At 48.9% G+C, this 17,447-nt stretch overlaps 1 protein-coding gene across 3 annotated transcripts in view; it reads left to right on the top strand.

Moving 5' to 3' along the window:
* The window catches only part of LOC309518961 (multidrug resistance-associated protein 1-like), an 84,070-nt gene that overhangs the window by 56,795 nt on the left and 9,828 nt on the right, over positions 1 to 17,447 (top strand). For all 3 annotated transcript variants that reach the window (XM_082199612.1, XM_082199611.1, XM_082199610.1), the window contains 8 exons: positions 2,733 to 2,940; positions 4,096 to 4,406; positions 6,748 to 6,947; positions 8,504 to 8,630; positions 10,101 to 10,202; positions 12,050 to 12,196; positions 13,339 to 13,497; positions 15,211 to 15,377. In XM_082199612.1, the coding sequence (XP_082055738.1) occupies positions 2,733 to 2,940; positions 4,096 to 4,406; positions 6,748 to 6,947; positions 8,504 to 8,630; positions 10,101 to 10,202; positions 12,050 to 12,196; positions 13,339 to 13,497; positions 15,211 to 15,377 (1,421 nt within the window). The remainder of the gene's footprint in view (positions 1 to 2,732; positions 2,941 to 4,095; positions 4,407 to 6,747; positions 6,948 to 8,503; positions 8,631 to 10,100; positions 10,203 to 12,049; positions 12,197 to 13,338; positions 13,498 to 15,210; positions 15,378 to 17,447) is intronic.

Raw genomic sequence — 17,447 nt, 5'->3', positions numbered from 1 at the left:
AATTCAAAAAACAAATACAGTCATACCTTGGGTTGAAATTGCTTTAGGTTGAGCACTTCCGGGTTGCGCTCCGCGGTGACCCGGAAGTAATGGAATGCGTTACTTCCGGGTTTCGCCGCTCGCGCAGGCACAGACGCACAAAATGACATCATGCATGGAAGCGGCGAATCACGACCCACACATGCGCAGACGTGGGTTGTGTTTACTTCAGGATGCGAACAGGGCTCCAGAACGGATCCCATTCGTATCCAGAGGTACCACTGTAAATTAAAAGCCCTCCTCCATTGTTTTGCTGTAGGAGACACCCGGTTCTGAAGACAAGCGTTGGAGTTGGAGTCTCTGTTTGAGGGACTGTTTTTAAAGCTCCTAGCATCTGCTCACCCCGTTTTCAAGCCTTTGAGTTGCACCTAGCTAAGTTATATGGGGAGTAGACCCACTGGTATTAATGAACCTAGTCGTGCCCAATGATTTCTGTGGGTCTACTCTGAGTAGGGCTAGCACTGGACACTGCTGGAAGGGGTGGGTGGGAGGGAAAGAACTGCTGCCCAGCTCATCTGTGGCACCCTTTTAATTAGAGAGACTTTTCAGCCAACCAATTAATCAGTCGAACAGCACAGCCTTCATTATATGAGTGCAACTACTTTGAAGCCGTTTCGAGAGTTGTCCGACCCCAGAAATGTTTTAACTCTCTGGGTTGTTTTCGTGTTTTGTTTCGTTTCTTTAAAAGATGCCACGAGCTTCTAGCTTGGCTCCTGGAGCCTGGAAGACCTGGAGTCCAGACATCTGGCCCCACTCCAAGTTTCCACTGTCAAGCGCAGGTCCTTAATTCCTGCGGGCCAAGGGCATGTGTATGTTTGTCTTTCCCTGATGGGAGGCCTGCGAACCAGGCTGCAGCTGCTGCTGCTGCTGCTGCTTCTAAAGAAACACTTTTTCTTCGGCAGCCTAAATTTTTACAGTGGTACCTTGGTTTTCAAACAGAATGCGTTCCAGGAGTCCGTTTGACTCCCAGAACCATTCAAAAACCAAAGTGCGGCTTCCAGTTGGTGCCAGGAGAGTCCTGCAGCCAATCAGAAGACACGCTTGATGTTCGGCTTCTGAAAATCGTTTGAAAACTGGAATGCTCACTTCCGTGTTTCCATTGTTCGGGAGCCAATTTGTTTGGGAGCCCAAGGCGTTCGGCTTCCAAGGTACAACTGTACATTTAATTGCACCTCAGCTCTGGAGCTGCAGCCCAGTTCTGAAACACTGTGCAGTCTCACCTTGTTGGATAAACTGCAGAAAATAATAATAATAATAGTAATAGTCATAATAATTTATATATACCCTGCCCATCTGGCTGGGTTTCCCCAGCCACTCTGGGCGGCTTCCAACAAAATATTAAAATACAATAGTCTGTCAAACATTAAAAGCTTCCCTAAACAGGGCTGCCTTCAGACTCTGTTATAGAACAGGGCAGGCAACCTGCTGCCTTCCAGAGTAGCCTTCTTCAATCGTGGGTCCACAGATGTTGCTGGACCATGTATCCCACCATCCCTGGTCCTTTGGCCATGCTAGCCGGGGCTGATGGGAGTTGTAGTCCAGCAACATCTGGAGGTTGCCCATCCTTGCTCTCCTTGTGCGTTTGGGTCCTGGAGGCAGGAAAATGCCGCATGGTAATGTGGGATATAATCTGGTGCTGGAGGGAAAGCTTTCCAGTTCAAGCCCCGTTGGAATAAACAGGAGCTATCTGCTTGCACAGCTTCTGTTTACTTAAACTGGGATAGTGCTGGAATATTTATTTTTATTATTAGTTTGTATACTGCCCTTCATCCTTGGATCTCAGGGCACTTCACAATACTCTTCCCCCAACCGTATCCCATTTGTTAGGCGAGTCTTGTCACATTTAACAACACCTCTCACAGCTTTATGACTGAACCACCCCCAGTGTGGCACTTTCAAGGCAGAGACATGTGGCCCTTACACTCGTCTTACTAGTCTTTTAAAGTAGCTTCTGAGGAGCTGGTGGTGGAAGCCAAAACGGCCGTTTGCTATGATTTGTCCCTGCAATTTAATTATGATTTTAATTATGGTTTTTAGACATCAGGGTAAAAAGAAATGGCACATAAACACGCTTTAGTTATTAACTTTGTAAATAAGATTAATTACGGTAATTTGAAGCTTATATGGATTTATACTAAGCCCAAGAACTACAAAATAAGTGGTTGGTTAGTATATGTTTTGCCACCGCCCGCCCCCCCATATATTTGATGTTGTGTGCTTTTTGTTGTTGTTGAGCACATTAATAAAACCGCCTCTGCAGCGCTCCCCCCCCCCAAAAAAAAGCACTCTCCTCTTTGGAAACAGGTCTTAGTGACACTTGGAGTGTGCTCTTCCTCCTTTTCTGGGTGTTAGAAATCATAGCTCCAGGACCTTCTCGGCAGCTCTTCATGGGCTAGCACAAGCCCTGACTCGGTTTCCCCCTCGAACTTTGAGCCTGTCAGGGATTTGCACTCGGGTCCCGCCTGGGGGCTTCCCACAGCACCTGTCTGGACAGCTGACGGCTTGACAGCACCCAGAGGGGTCGTGTTGGGATAAAGAAACCAAGTGAGATGAGAGGGGGGACCGTGGAGGCTTTAGACGACTAATAAGCCTATGCAGAGCAAGAGGGGCGAAGGATTTTGGCAGGGTGGGAGTCAAAGTGGGGAGTTGCGTCCCAAGAGTGGTGTGCTAAGTCCGATCCCTTCTGTGTTTAGGTGAAGCCAGCTGTCTACTGGGAGTACATGAAAGCCATTGGACTCTGCATCACCTTCATGAGCATCTTCCTCTTTCTCTGCAACCACATAGCCTCGCTTGCTTCCAATTACTGGCTAAGCCTGTGGACGGACGACCCTGTTATCAATGGGACGCAGCAGCACACAGACCTCCGGCTGGGAGTGTACGGAGCGCTGGGAACGTCTCAAGGTCTGCTTGCAATCTCTCTTGGTTCTCGTAGCCTTGCTCAGTTTATCCAACTCCTCTGAAGGAGTTCCTCCACCTCCAGTTTGGGCCCGGCTTGCAGTCCTGATTTGGGGATTCTCATAGGTGTAGGGATGCAGGAAGCTGCCTTAAGACAAGCAGATCATTGGTCCATCAAGCGCAGTTCAATACTGACTGGCAGCTGCATTCTAGGGACCTCCTGCTAACAATCGGATGCTCTGCCCCTGAACTACAGCCGTTCCCTTATCTGGCTGACCACGGTGAGGACAGGAGGCAGGGATGGATGGTCCTTTGGCCTGATCCAGAAGGGCTCCTGTCGCGTGCTCATGTTCACTGCCTGCAGTAGTAACCCTGCCAGTTTCCTCCTTCCCCCCTTGTTTGTGGGGCCTGGAATAGGGTTCCTTTGCACGCAAGTCAGCAGCCTCGAATAGGCGTCAAGGGAGTTGCCCTGGGCCTCCTGGCAGGAGACCCTTTGCTTGAGGACACAGCGACACTCGATTCTGTTTGGCAACATTTCTCCGAGCTTTTCCAAGAGCTCAGTGGCTGGGAAGGGTTCAGTCCAGGTCGTGGCTCCGAAAGATCACAGACAGGAGGGAAGCTGGGGTCGGACTGCCTCCTGGCTTTCTTCTGCAGAGAATGGTAAACCCTTTAGAAAGAAGTGCATTCTGAGTTGGGGATTCCAGTGGTCTGGGAGGCAGAAGGGCTTAGCCCAAGTTCTAGCTCCTTCTCAGGGCACAATGAGTTTGCTGGCACTGGGTGCTGAGCCCGAGGGGCACCACAACAATAACAGAACAGAAGGCAACAGATGGATTGCCTCCCCCCCGTTTAGGGCCTGCACCTCTCTCCTCTCCCCACCCCCCTCACACATGCACCCCTTAAACCTTAGACCGCCCCACAGTCTCTCGGGACATCCCAGACTTTATTCAGCTCCTTGCAGAAAAGAAATTCAAGGCAAACACAAAATGTGAAACCCTGCAGAAGAAAATCCTTCAGCGGAACTGTGGAGTAGTTTTCGACAGTGGTAGGCTCCGTTCGCGAGCCCGCTGTGTTAATAAGGTCTTCAGTCCGTTTGTTCATAAGCAAAGTTGAAGGGAAAGACACCGTCACTTAAGGGTGTTTGTTGTGCCTGTCTCCCTAAAGGTATTGCCGTGTTTGGCTACTCCATGGCTGTTTCGATTGGAGGGATATTTGCTTCCCGCCGTCTCCACGTCAACCTGCTCCACAACATTCTGCGGTGCCCCATGAGCTTCTTTGAGCGGACGCCCAGCGGGAATTTGGTGAACCGGTTTTCCAAAGAAATCGACACCATTGACTCCATCATCCCCCAGATCATCAAGATGTTCATGGGCTCCATGTTTAACGTCCTCGGGGCCTGCATCATCATCCTCCTGGCCACGCCAGTGGCTGCTGTGGTCATTCCTCCCCTGGGATTCATCTACTTCTTTGTACAGGTACGCAAAGCTCTTGTCCCTGGTTCCAGGTCTGCCTCAGACTTCCCCCTTAGCCAAGCTGGTTCTTGGTGAGACCGTGTTAGCAAACTCCGCAGTTGGCTGCCGCTTCAAGCGGGAATCTTCATTCATTCCTTTAAGCCAGTGTTTCTCAAACGTGGGTCCCCACCAGTCGTTGTTGGACTACAACCCCCAGCATCCCTGACCACCGGTCCTGCTAGCTAGGGATGATGGGAGTTGTAGTCCAGAGCATCATGAAGACACCAGGTTGGTGTGGCATAGCAGTGGGTGCCGCTCCTTCTAATATAATCACAAACCCTCTTGTGTGCTCTTTTCATCAAAGAATAAGCTGGCCACACTTACGCCAGACATTCGCTGTGTGTCTTTCTCCGTCACCCCTTTTAGGAGGTTCGCTCTTCATTAACCAAGTAACCAAAGCTTCTCAGATAGCTTGTTTGGTGAAGGAACCAAATAAGAGTCTGCTGGGCAGGCACAAGGTACTTCTTGGCAGAACCAATCTTGGCTCAGTGACTGCTCAACTTAAATATACAAAGCAGGATATCAAAAATAGATGGACTGATGTCAGAGTGCTGCAAGCAAATAAACAAAATCTAACTACAGTGGCACCTCAGTTTTTGAATGTAATCCGTTCTGGAAGACCGTTCAGGTCTGAAACATTTGAAAACCGAAAACTCAGTAGCCGACAGCTAGGCCTCATGATCTTGCACTTTGCGGAAGCTGTGTGGCATCTTTTAAGAGAGTTTGTGTACTGGTCCAGTAAACGCTTCCGCTGCGCCACCAGCAACAGCTCTCTTTGCAGAGCATTAAGTCCAGTGCAGAGATTCTTGTTGCAGTACAAGCTTCAGAGTCTCAGCAGCAAAGAAATAACGACACAGAGAAGCCTGTCTTTCCAAAGACAGGTTTATTGCAGAAAGATAACAGAAACACCTCCGGAGCTTTCGGACATTTTTGCTTCACGCCCCACACCACACAGAGAAAACAAACACTCTTTATATACTGAGCAACTTAACAACTTAACGAGCTTGACTACTTAAAGTTACATGACATTGCTAACTTGCCAGCATCTTAGGTTTCACACCCTAACATCTTTGACTTCTGAGGTGTGTTCAGAAACCAAAGCATTTACTTCCGGGTTTACGGCATTCAAAAACCGAAATGTTCGTCAACGGAGGCGTTCGAAAACCGAGTTACCACTGTATAATAAAAATTCATAGTTCCCAGAGTCAATTTAATTATGGTGGTGATTTTCTTCCGTAATCATATAAGCAGGCAGTGGGCCTTCTCAGTAGTCACGCCTGCCCTGTGGAATGCCCTCTCGTCAGATGTCAAGGAAATAAACAACTATCTGACTTTTAGAAGACGTCTGAAGGCAGCTCTGTATAGGGACATTTTTAAATGTTTCATGTTTTATTGTGTTTTTATATTTGTTGGAAGCCACCCAGTGCAGCTGGGGCGACCTATTCAGATGAGCAGAAAATAACTCCTACTATTAGTTCATTTGCTAGAGGTCTCCATATTTCTGTTTCCTCACTTGGCCAGTTCATTGTGCCTGCAGCTGCTTCTCCATCATGGAGGAGTTCCAGCTCCATCTTGGAAGCACAACGTCTGGCTTCTAGGGTGAAAATAATATATGTATAGGTCCTTTCCCAAAAGGCAGCAAGCATCCTTCGTATTTATCGATGCCAGAGATACAAATTCACCATTCTGCTTCCCCATCCCCATGCACAGAGACAGCAGGAAATTTAATTCTCGCTTAAACGGCAGGATGAACGGGTGCAGAATTGAAGCGGGTTTCCTGTTGTGGTAGTGAAGCAGTGCGTGTTTGTTGCATGCAGCGCAGTTTCCAGTCCGCTGCAGTTCAGCTTCTGACAACATTATGCATCTTTGTGTCTGCTGCAGCAAAATGTCACATCATTGACTATGTCATAAATTACACATTTCATTGCAGCATTACATTATTCCACACCCAGTCATGTCAGTGCATGGGTCATTCATGTCAGTGCAGGGGAAACACAGTGCAAATGGGTGAGGTCGGGAAAGTCAGCGTTTATATATAGTTTATGGGCTGAAAAGCAGCAGCTGCAGCAGCTAAGAGGGATCATATTCCCTGGATTGATTTGCATCCCTGACACAGGACAATTTCCACTCCTGTTTCTGTCAGGATTCCCTGACATCTCCAGCTACAGCTCCCAATCATCCATGAGTATTGGCCACACTGGGAGGGGCTGGTGGGAGTTGTAGTTCGCATTGGCTATCAGGAGCAAAGTGGGTGCGAGCGGCCTCTTACCCATCGCCTTGATTTCTCTGACCTGGCCCTTTCCAGCGCTTCTACGTAGCCACTTCCCGCCAGCTGAAGCGCCTGGAGTCGGTCAGCCGTTCCCCGGTCTACTCCCACTTCAACGAGACGCTGCTGGGGGTCAGCGTCATCCGAGCCTTCGAAGAGCAGAAGCGCTTCATAAAGCAGAGCGACGTGAAGGTGGACGAAAACCAAAAAGCTTACTACCCAAGCATCGTCGCCAACAGGTGGGTGGACGACTCAAGGAACGTTGGGTTTGAGTTACAGAAATATTTTCCCTGCTACCAGTCCGTATGAGTACAGTGGTACCTCAGGTTAAGAACTTAATTCATTCTGGAGGTCCGTTCTTAACCTGAAATTGTTCTTAACCTGAAGCACCACTTCAGCTAATGGGGCCTGCTGCTGTGCTGCCGCCGCACAATTTCTGTTCTCATCCTGAAGCAAAGTTCTTAACCCGAGGTACTATTTCTGGGTTTGTGGAGTCTGTAACCTGAAGCATCTGTAACCTGAAGCTTCTGTAACCCGAGGTACCACTGTACCTGGGGGATTTCATACACATTGGTCCTTCAGCTCCAACAGCACTCCGGTGGAGTTGGTTCAGAATTTGAGGCCCTCTGCTGGACGTTTGTGGAGGCGAGCAGAATTGTTCCTGAGTCCCAATCCCTAGTTAAAATTGGGGCACCTTGAGCATGTCAGCTGATCCTGAGGATGTGTTTCATAAGTTTCGACCAGCTTTTAATTCCCTGTGCAAACTTTTCACAACCAACTACACGCCCATATACACTAGTGGCCAAAATTGGGAAAACCTTTTGGGAAAAGTGTATTTCCTTTTTTTTCCCTCCCACAAAGTTATTGATTTTCACATTTCTAACAAATATGACGTATAAACCACACACACACAAAAACACATCACGATACTAAAAGAAAAAAGAAAGAAAAATATAAACACATATTACTTTCAAAACCCATTTTAACTTTCATTGTTATCTGACTTCCTCAAATCCCCCCAACTGAAATTCATTGTATCATGGAAAAAGTGTATTTCCGAGATTTGATGGCTTGTAACAGCACTTTTTCTGGAGTAATACCATAAAATTATGTATCAGTGGAAAGATAATTTAATGAAGAATGTAATGTAAGAATGTTTGTTCAATTATCTGTATTCTATCAAACGTTATAGCCAAATAACCAGAAAAAGGAGTGTTTAGAGAGCCAATCAGGTCTCATCTTGTTTTGGCAATGATGGCTCATAGCACCACTTTTTTAACTTCACTTTGCGCATGTGATTTACGGCTGGTTGGCTCCTGACACCCATCATCTGAAGACCACTGCCCTGTCCTCACTTGATGCACCAAATAAAGCAGGTTTTTGCCTACAGGAGCTCATGGCACTGTAAACCCCCTGGTCTCTTTAAATCAGAAAGATTAATATGGCTGCATTTGCAGAATGATCAATTCCAAAGGGCGTTGATGGGCTTTAAAATTCTGCCTTCATCTGCTGGATGACCACCAGGAAATGCTTGATCTGAGCACATTCCTCATTAAATTATATTTCCATTGATATATAATTTTTTGGCATTACTCAAAAAGAAAAAAAGGTGGTGTTATGAGCCATCAAACCCTTTCCCAAAAGTTTTCTACAATTTTGACCACCGGTGTATACTGCTCCCCCTGTTTCTCTCTTCCCCCCCGCCCTGCAGGGATATCTCCCCCCCCCCAATCCTCACGCAGGTGGCCTGCAAGGGCCTGGTGGGTATTAAAAGAAGCCCTCTCTTTCCTTCCAGGTGGCTCGCAGTCCGGCTGGAGTACGTTGGGAACTTCATCGTCCTCTTCGCCTCTCTCTTTGCCGTCATCGCCCGCAATAGCCTGAGCCCTGGACTGGTCGGGCTCTCCATCTCCTATTCGCTGCAGGTAGCTCACGGAAAACAGGAGAGAATTGTGCTTTTTACGTAGCATTTAGCGAAAGGTTAGGAGATGTTAAGGGAGCAATCCTGTTGCTATCTAGGAAGGCGACTGAGGGTGCTGTAGGCTCCCTCCTCAAGAAAGTGAAGTCAATCGCTGGAGGCAGTCTCAGTGTGATGGAGGCAGTGGATCCATAGAACAGTGTTTCCCAAACGTTTTTGGGCAACGGCACACCTGTTTACTGAAAAAAAATCTCGCGGCACACCACCATTAAAGCCCCGCCCCGTGACGTCAGCGCGCAGCGTCACGCCTGGAGGGATGCACAAAAGTGAAAGTTTTTTCCCTCGGCAGCTCCTCTCAGCTGCGCTCAATCCGCCTCGGAGCGCAGGAGCGATGCCTCTCTCTGGCTCTCCCTCCGCGCAGGCTGAGGGAGGGAGGGAGGGAGGGGCGCGTGTGACCCGTCTCTGCTGGGAGACCAAACCCAGCGAGGCAGAGTCGCGCGGAGGCGCCCAGGCAGCGCTGCCGGCTGCGAGGAGGAGCGCCAGGCAGCAGCAGGAGGCGCGGCCTCTCCTCGCCGCCGCCGCCCCGCCTCTCGCCGCCCGACTCGCCCGCCTCCCTCCAGGTATCTCGCGGCACACCAGCCGATGTCTCACGGCACACTCGTGTGCCGCGGAACACCGGTTGGGAAACACTGCCATAGAATCTATGCAGTCTCGTTCCCTTGGCCCTAGTACAGGAATTGGCCCTCCAGATATTGCTAGGACTACAACTCCCATCACCCCCCACCAGCATGGTCAGGGATGATGGATGCTGTAGTCCATAACATCTGAAGGTTCTCCATCGCTGCTCTAAAACCATGCCACTCATCGAGCTGGGATGGTTAATCTGTGGGCAGGGGTGAGGAAAAATAAGCCACCAGACTTCCACCAACTGTGGAATTTCTCTTCTTCATCCCCGGCCGCCCAGGTAAGATACTTGTGTTAATAATAATAATAATAATAATAATTTTATTTATATCCCGCCCTCCCCAGCTGAGCTGGGCTCAGGGCGGCTAACAACAGATAGTACTTGCAATAAAACCATTCCAGCCCTCAAACGAAGAGCTGTTCTGTCTGTGCTCTGAGTCTGGGAATTAACATTCAGACGTTAGGACCTTCCTCTTTCAATTCTGAAATTCTGCTTGATCTGAGCCTCTCTCTCTTGCGTTTTCTGCATGTGCAGATTGGCTCTTAACTCTATAAACAAAGACAGCATGCCTGAGACCTCCTTGTTAAACAAGGCAGTGCTTCATGAAGATGTAGACTTTTTAATGGTTTGCCAAAACCTCCCTGGCTTCAAAATTTTTACCCAGAGATAGAGGAGATAACGTCTGAAACAATACATGAGTCCTCAAGGGTGTTCAGCAGGCAGAACTTGAATGGGCAGCTTGCTGTGATGTATGCAAAACACATATTTGGGGCCTCTGTTCGTTTTTGTTAGATCACCACTTACTTGAATTGGTTGGTTCGCATGTCGTCCGAGATGGAAACAAACATTGTTGCTGTGGAAAGAGTCAAAGAATACTCCGAGAAGGAGAAAGAGGTAAGTTTAAGACCGCTCCTCTAGCTGCAGTTTTGAGGGCGCATTGTAAGCCTGTAGGTTACCCAGGTACAGGGATCTGCATTTCCTGCTGGTCACCCAGCAGATGAGGGCAGAATTTTAAAGCCCATTGATGCTCTTTAGAATTGATCGTTCTGCAGATGCAGCCATATTCGGCCTTCTGCTTTAAAGAGGCCACAGGATTTACAGTGGCGTGAACTCTGCTTTATTTGGTGCATCAAGTGGGGACTGGGCAGTGGTCTTCAGATGATGGGTGTCAGGAGCCAGCCAGCAGTAAATCACATGGACAAAGTGAAGTTAACTCTTTATTGGAAAAACAGGATCTGCACAGGGGTGACCTTTAGAAAGCACCTGAAGGCAGCCCTGTACAGGGAAGATATCAATGCTTTATTGTGTTTTTTAGTGGCTGGGACAACCCAGTAAGATGAGCAGCATATAATAAAATTATATTATTATAAAATTATATATTATATATAAAATTTATATATATATAAAATTTATATATATTATAAAATTTTTATTATTATTATTACTACTACTGCTGCTATTATTACTATGCACAGCAACTGTGTTTCTGAGGCCAAGAATGTAGCATTTGGCTCCAGGTTGCTATGCCAGAGGACTGGGGGTGATATGGTGGTATAAAGTAGTGGTACATTGGTTGGGGATAATTCATATGGAAATTCCCAGGTATCAAAAAAAAAAGAAGGCGGCTATTTATGTATGCCACTACTGTGGCCTGTGTTTCGTTAGCCCCCAAATGGAAAATGAGCGAGGTCCCAGCTAAAGAAGAATGGCAACTTAAGCTGATGGAATATGCGCAGCTTGCAGACAATATATAAAATAAGAAAACAAGAAGGTGTGTTTAGAGAAGACTGGAAAATGTTTATTGAATATATGGGAGGGATTTGTGTACACTTAAAAACGCTGGCAGCATTAAGATCAATTCAACAGTGTAAATAAGTTTTGATGGATGTAATACTGAATGGTTTGGTTTATGTAAAGAATGCAGGGATTTATGATATGCAAAATGAATCATGGAAAGAGAAGAAGGGAAGTCACCGAATAGTAGAATAGCTGCCCTGCTAAGTCAGACCAGAGGTGCATCTTGAGTAGCATCCTGGTTTTCTGCCGTGGTTCTGGGAAGCTCACAAGCAGAGCAGGAAGCATGAGACTCTTAATCTCTGGGTCGTGGGTTCGAGCCCCACATTGGGCAAAAGATTCCTGCATTGGAGGGTGTCAGGGAACTGACATCGGAGCGAGAGGCGAAGGGGAGGCTCACAGATTCTGCTGGCGAAGGACCCAGCAACAGGGGAAGAAACAACTCAGTAGAGGGGGAAGCTAATCAGCGCAACACCAGGGAGAAAGGGGGGCAGATGGGGGAATTGGAGGGAGGGCTCCAGGACTCTTCACTGGACGTCAGTGAGGAGAGCCCAGGTCCTTCGCTGCCCACGCCCTCCCTGCGCAGAAGACTCCCACGCAGTGAGAGGAGGAGGAGACTGGGTGTCAAAACAACTTTTATGTTGGAAGAGGTTCAAGAAACGCCCACTGACGGATTCTGCCAGCGACTGAGGCAGCCGCAATGAGCAAGGGCTGTGCAGTCAGAAAGGTTTAACAAGGCAAATTAGCCTAGAGAGGCACCAGTTTACGCATGAGTAACTCATAGCCATTACAGAGGGGTTTGGACTAGATGTTTATTGTGGTCCCTTCCAACTGCATTCTGTGGACATGGATGATGGGAGGTGGTTCTCCCCCATGCTATTGGGGTCTACTAGGTGGCACATCAGAGGTTAATAATGGAAGCTCCTGGCTTTTTTTCTTTCTCTCAGGCAGAGTGGACCATTAAGCAAACGGCCCCACCAAGCAACTGGCCCCACGAAGGCAAGGTGGAGTTCAAAGGCTATGGCCTTCGCTACAGGGACAACATGGATTTGGTCCTGAGGGACATCAACATCACCATAGATGGAGGAGAAAAAGTGAGTGCCGGGACCCATTAATGGACACTGAAGCCGGGGGGGAGTTAAGAAGGCAGAGAAGGTGCTCTTGTAGGAAAGGGGAGGAGGGAGGGAAGTGGAGCCTCTACAAAGCCTTAAATGGCTCAGGGCCGCAGTATCTCAAGGACCACCTCTCCGCATATGAACAGTCCCTGACACTGCATTCATCATCTAAGGCCCTTCTTCTTGCGCCTCCTCCATGTGATGTCTGGAGGGTGGCAACACGAGGACAGGGCCTTCTCTGTAGTGGCTCTCCATCTGTGGAATGCTCTCCCCAGGGAAGTTCACCTGGCACCTTCGTTGCGTATCTTTAGATGCCAGGCAAAAACAGTTCCTCTTCAACCAGGCCTTGGTAAAATCTATGGCCTTTCAAAGGTGTTTGCGGGAGGGTTTTGATTTACTGTAAATATTTTTGTGTTTTCATTCTGCATTTAATGTGGTAAACCGCCCAGTGATCTCCGGGCGACATATATAAATTTAATAAATAAAGGAAGAGCTGAAGCTGAAAAGAAACTGTGTGGAAGGGAAAGCTGGAAAGGCAGAATTTGTGAGAGGTGAGAGGAGACAATAAAACCTTGATCAAGAAGAGTATCGAAGAGAGAGGGTTTTTTTTAGGGCTGCCTGGCATGTTACTTTCTGAAGACATGACGGACACACACACAAACAAACCCCTCGCCCATTGCCTCTCCGTGTCTTCAGGCAACTTGAAACTTAAAACAGCAGTTTCAAGGCTGGGCGTTCCTTTTTCCAAGACTCCCGTGTGCCAAGACTGACTGCTTTGTCCACAAAGCAGGGCCAGGGAACCTGTGGTCTTTCAGCTGTTGTGTGGCTCTTCGGCTCCCATCAGCAGGGATGATACAAACTGCATTTCAGCATCCAGCTCGGCCGCAGGTGTCCCTTGGCCGTGCCATAACAAATGCAGTGTCTTTCCCGCTTTGCAGAGCTGCAGAGTTTCCCAAGCAGAGCTTGCTAGTCCAGGTTTCACAGTCCGGAGGGGATGGGCAGGAAGATCCCCTTCAGATACTGCCTGCATCCTTCGTCCTCTTGGCTCCAGCCTTGCTTTCCAGAACTAAGAGCATCGTGGCTCCTTCCCCTCCCCCACCCCCTTCTGCCCTTCTCAATAGGTGGGCATCGTTGGGAGAACGGGAGCTGGAAAGTCGTCCCTCACTCTCGGCTTGTTCCGCATCAACGAGGCAGCCGAAGGGGAGATTCTCATTGATGGGATTAACATTGCAAAGATTGGGCTCCACGACCTTCGCTTCAAGGTCACCATTATCCCCCAGGTAAGCAGGAATCTCTGCTCATGCCCACAATTTGACTATTTTGTTAGGAGCCGTGCTTTCTAACTCCTTTGGCCGTGTTCACTGCTGACGCCGCCTCGTTACAGGCTTGAGTCCACGGATCTTAATGGGTGCCTGGTTTTATTTGCTTCCTTCATTCATATGCAGCTTCTCTGCCAAAGCATTTCAGGTGGTGCCAAGAGAGAGAACGCAAACGCAGAGGGGAAGCAAATATTTGCAAGGCCGTGTCAGATGGCTGATCAAGGCAGTTTCGGGAGGGAGTTGGTCTTTGCTGGCATGAGCAAAGGGCAAGCCCAGCTTTTGTGTTGGCTCAGATACGTTCTTGATGAATCTACTTTCAAATGGTCTCTGCTCTGTAGATGGAGGGTGGAGCCCCATTTTTTTGTACACATGTAAGGGGCAGGTAGGGATGCGGGTGGCGCTGTGGGTTAAACCACAGAGCCTAGGACTTGCCGATCAGAAGGTCAGCGGTTCGAATCCCCGTGACGGGGTGAGCTCCTGTTGCTCGTTCCCTGTTCCTGCCAACCTAGCAGTTCGAAAGCACACCAAAGTGCAAGTAGATAAATAGGTACCACTCTGGCGGGAAGGTAAACGGCGTTTCTGTGCGCTGCTCTTGTTCGCCAGAAGCGGCTTAGTCATGCTGGCCACATGACCCGGAAGCTGTATGCCGGCTCCCTCGGCCAGTTAAGCAAGATGAGCGCCGCAACCCCAGGGTCTGCCACAACTGGACCTAGCGGTCAGGGGTCCCTTTACCTTTTTTAAGGGGCAGTGGGCCTCATCAACCTGGGAAGGAAGCCCATCTAAGAGAAGGAAAACTCTGGTCCTAACCTCTGCTGCCTTGCAGGATATCTTTGGGGAAGAGAAGAAGGCTAAGGAGTAAACCCTACACAAGCCTGGAGTTGGTTGGACGGCGCCTTGTACGCCTCCTTCCAGCAACTCCCGCATCTATGCTGGTGCCAAGCATCTTGCTCTGCTTTCCTTTAGGCTGAGAGGGGAGTCTGGTCGTCTGGGCAGCCCAGGACCCCCATGCACACTGCCCCGGCTTGCATCATGGGGGGGGGGGTCTCTTCGGTGCTGCAAGCACAGCAGTTTGACTTCACTCCCAGAGGCACACTCCACTGTCTTATTGAGACAGACGGCTGCCAACAGGATATATACATATGAACCTAAGAGGAGATTAAACTTGTGCCTACAAAGGAATGCTCTAGTATCTGTTTGCTCACCTTGTTTCTTCTTAAAGTGCAAATGTGCACATTAATTTCTGAAGGGATTTGGACGCACAGTCAGTGGCCTCTGGTTCCTACAGTACACCCACGTTGCATCCTTGTTAGTGTGTAACCCACTGGTCCCATGGACATGACCTCTGCTGAGATCTGCCCAGTCCTGCTGCCGAGACTGATTTCTAGATACCCAGGCAGGAAGGAGGTCTCTTGGAGGGCACTTCGCTTGTGGCTCAAGCGTTTTGTGCATTGGAAGCAGTTGCGTGTAGGTAGAGAGAGGAAATGGGGTTCTAGCTCCCATCAGCCCCTCTCCGAATGACCAGCAGTCAGGGAGCATGGGAGTTGTAGGCCAGCAACGTTTTGAGGGCACCATGTTGTCTACCTCTATTGTAGACTAATGCACACACCTACCTTATTATAAATTTCTGAAATGTGCACTGCAGACCTGATTGATGGCTTTCTGTTCTCCAAACAGGACCCCATCTTGTTTTCTGGCTCCCTGCGCATGAATCTGGACCCTTTCGACCAATACTCCGATGAAGACGTCTGGACGTCTTTGGAACTCGCTCACTTGAAAAACTTTGTCTCGGCACTCCCTGATAAACTCAACCACGAGTGTTCCGAAGGAGGAGAGAACCTCAGGTATTCTCCAGCTTCTGCCCCTTTTTATTTTCCTTTCAAATCCCGTTATTTTAGGTTTCCCCAGCTGTTCGTTGGACTACAACTCCCATCATCCCTAGCTAGCAGGACCAGTCGTCAGGGATGATGGGAGTTGTAGTCCAACAACAGCTGGGGGGGGGCCCCAAGATTGAGAAACACTGAGCTACAACATTAATCTCTTTGTGCTGTTCTGGAACCCTGAGCATCCGTGTGTGCAAGTCTGGCTGAGGGTAGCAACATCTGAATACCCTTTTCACTCTCACTTATTTTAAAACCAAGTCCCACTCTGTAAAAAAAACCCTAAAGTGCAAAACCCACATTTTTTCCACATAATATATTGTAGGGGCACACTCCCTTGGGCTGTAAAAGAGTCCTCACTTTAGGAGCATTGGGTGAGGACACGTAATTGCAGAAAAAGCAATATTAGAAACAGAAACTCAAGCTGCCTTAGCGAGTCACATGGAACCCTGTATGTGAGAGCTGACTCCTCATTTTGTGTGTCTCTGCTTAAGTCTAATATAGTCGTACCTTGGCTCCTGAAAACCTTAGGAGTCAAACGTTCCAGCTCCCAAGCGATCTAAAACCGGGAGTGTTCTGGTTTTCGAACGTTCTTTAGGAAGCTGCATGTCCGAAGGTGCTTCCGCGGCTTCCAATTGGCTGCAAGAAGCTTCCTACAGCCAATCAGAAGCTGTGCTTTGGTTTCCGAACGTTTCGGAAGTCGAATGGACTTCCGGAACGGATTCTGTTCAACTTCCAAGGTACAACTGTACTGGGATCCAAATCAAAGCGAAATCCTGTAAAATCTGGTTCTTAGGGTTTTGCTCGGCTTTTTAACAGAGGATCTATTTGGTTGTTTTCCTCATGACCACAGAATGCAGGTTTCTGCCTCCTGTGGGACATAGAATAGTAAGGAATGTTAGATATTTTTCGAAAGAGACTGTTGAATTGAGTTGTGCAGTAGCTTTTAAATAAGCTGTTTAGATTTTGTTGTTTTACAAGGTTGGCCTTTTCTGGGTCCCAGATCATGGGCGCACATTTGCAACTGCTTTTTCTTTTCAGAATAAAAGTGAAAGCGGCTAATTCAAGTATGATCTTTAAAAACATTATTAATTAGCTACCGTATTTTTCTCTCTATAACACGCAGATTTTTTCTCCTAAAAAGTAAGGGGAAATGTCTGTGCGTGTTATTGAGTGAATGTGTGGTCCCTGGAGCCGACTGGTGCGAGTGCAGGGGCAAAAATCAAATTGCGCGTCACGGAGGAGGGAAGCCTGAAGAGAGGAAGCTGCTGCTTTCCTGCATTCTGCCTCAGGGTCTTACTGCCCACCCTCTTCTGTTTCATTGCTGTGTTTGCTCAAACGAAACAAAGAGCAGGGAAATCCCCTGCCCTCCAGGCAAGCAGAGGGGAAAGGAAAGGATCGCGTCTGTCAGAGCTGCTACCAGGTCCCAGCTCACATAGGACCACGCCACACAGCGTCCACTTTGAAAGAGTCTTTATTGAGTTACAGGTTTCATTTCCGAACTGCAGCGTGCAGCTCTACACCTTCTGCCCTAGGTCGGCGAAGACCCATCTGAGTCCCCGCCTCTTGCACACCAGCTTAATACCCTAGCCTTGCTCCACCTCCTTCGCCTCTCCCTACGTCTCTGGGTCCTTCTGCCCCCCTGGGACTCCTCCCTTCTACTCTCCTCTGACGCTGACCCCCCTGATCCTTCCGCTTCCTTTCGGCGGGCTTTGGGACCTGGCTCACTCTCCGGGCTGCTTACTGCTCCAGCTTCCGCTGCATTTGAACTTGGCGCGCGCGCCCAACTCTCTACTTTCCTCTTGACCGTTGCCTCGCTCTCTGAGGAGGGCGTGACCACCCCTGACTCGTGCCCTCCCTCCTGCTGACGGCCTCCGGAACCCGATGCCTGGCTGCCTTCCTCCCTGCTGCTCTCAGTCTTGAGCGTGGGTCCCGACTTCCAGCTGCTGCTCTCTGAATCTCCTCTGTTCCCTTCCTCCTGGGGTGTCCCCCCGGATCCCCCCCTTGCTCTGCTCACTGGGGCTCCCTTTTGGG

Source organism: Podarcis vaucheri, assembly GCF_965113315.1.
Source record: "Podarcis vaucheri genome assembly, chromosome: 14".
NCBI classification, from domain to species: Eukaryota; Metazoa; Chordata; class Lepidosauria; order Squamata; family Lacertidae; genus Podarcis; species Podarcis vaucheri.
This window is presented reverse-complemented; position numbering and strand designations above follow the sequence as displayed.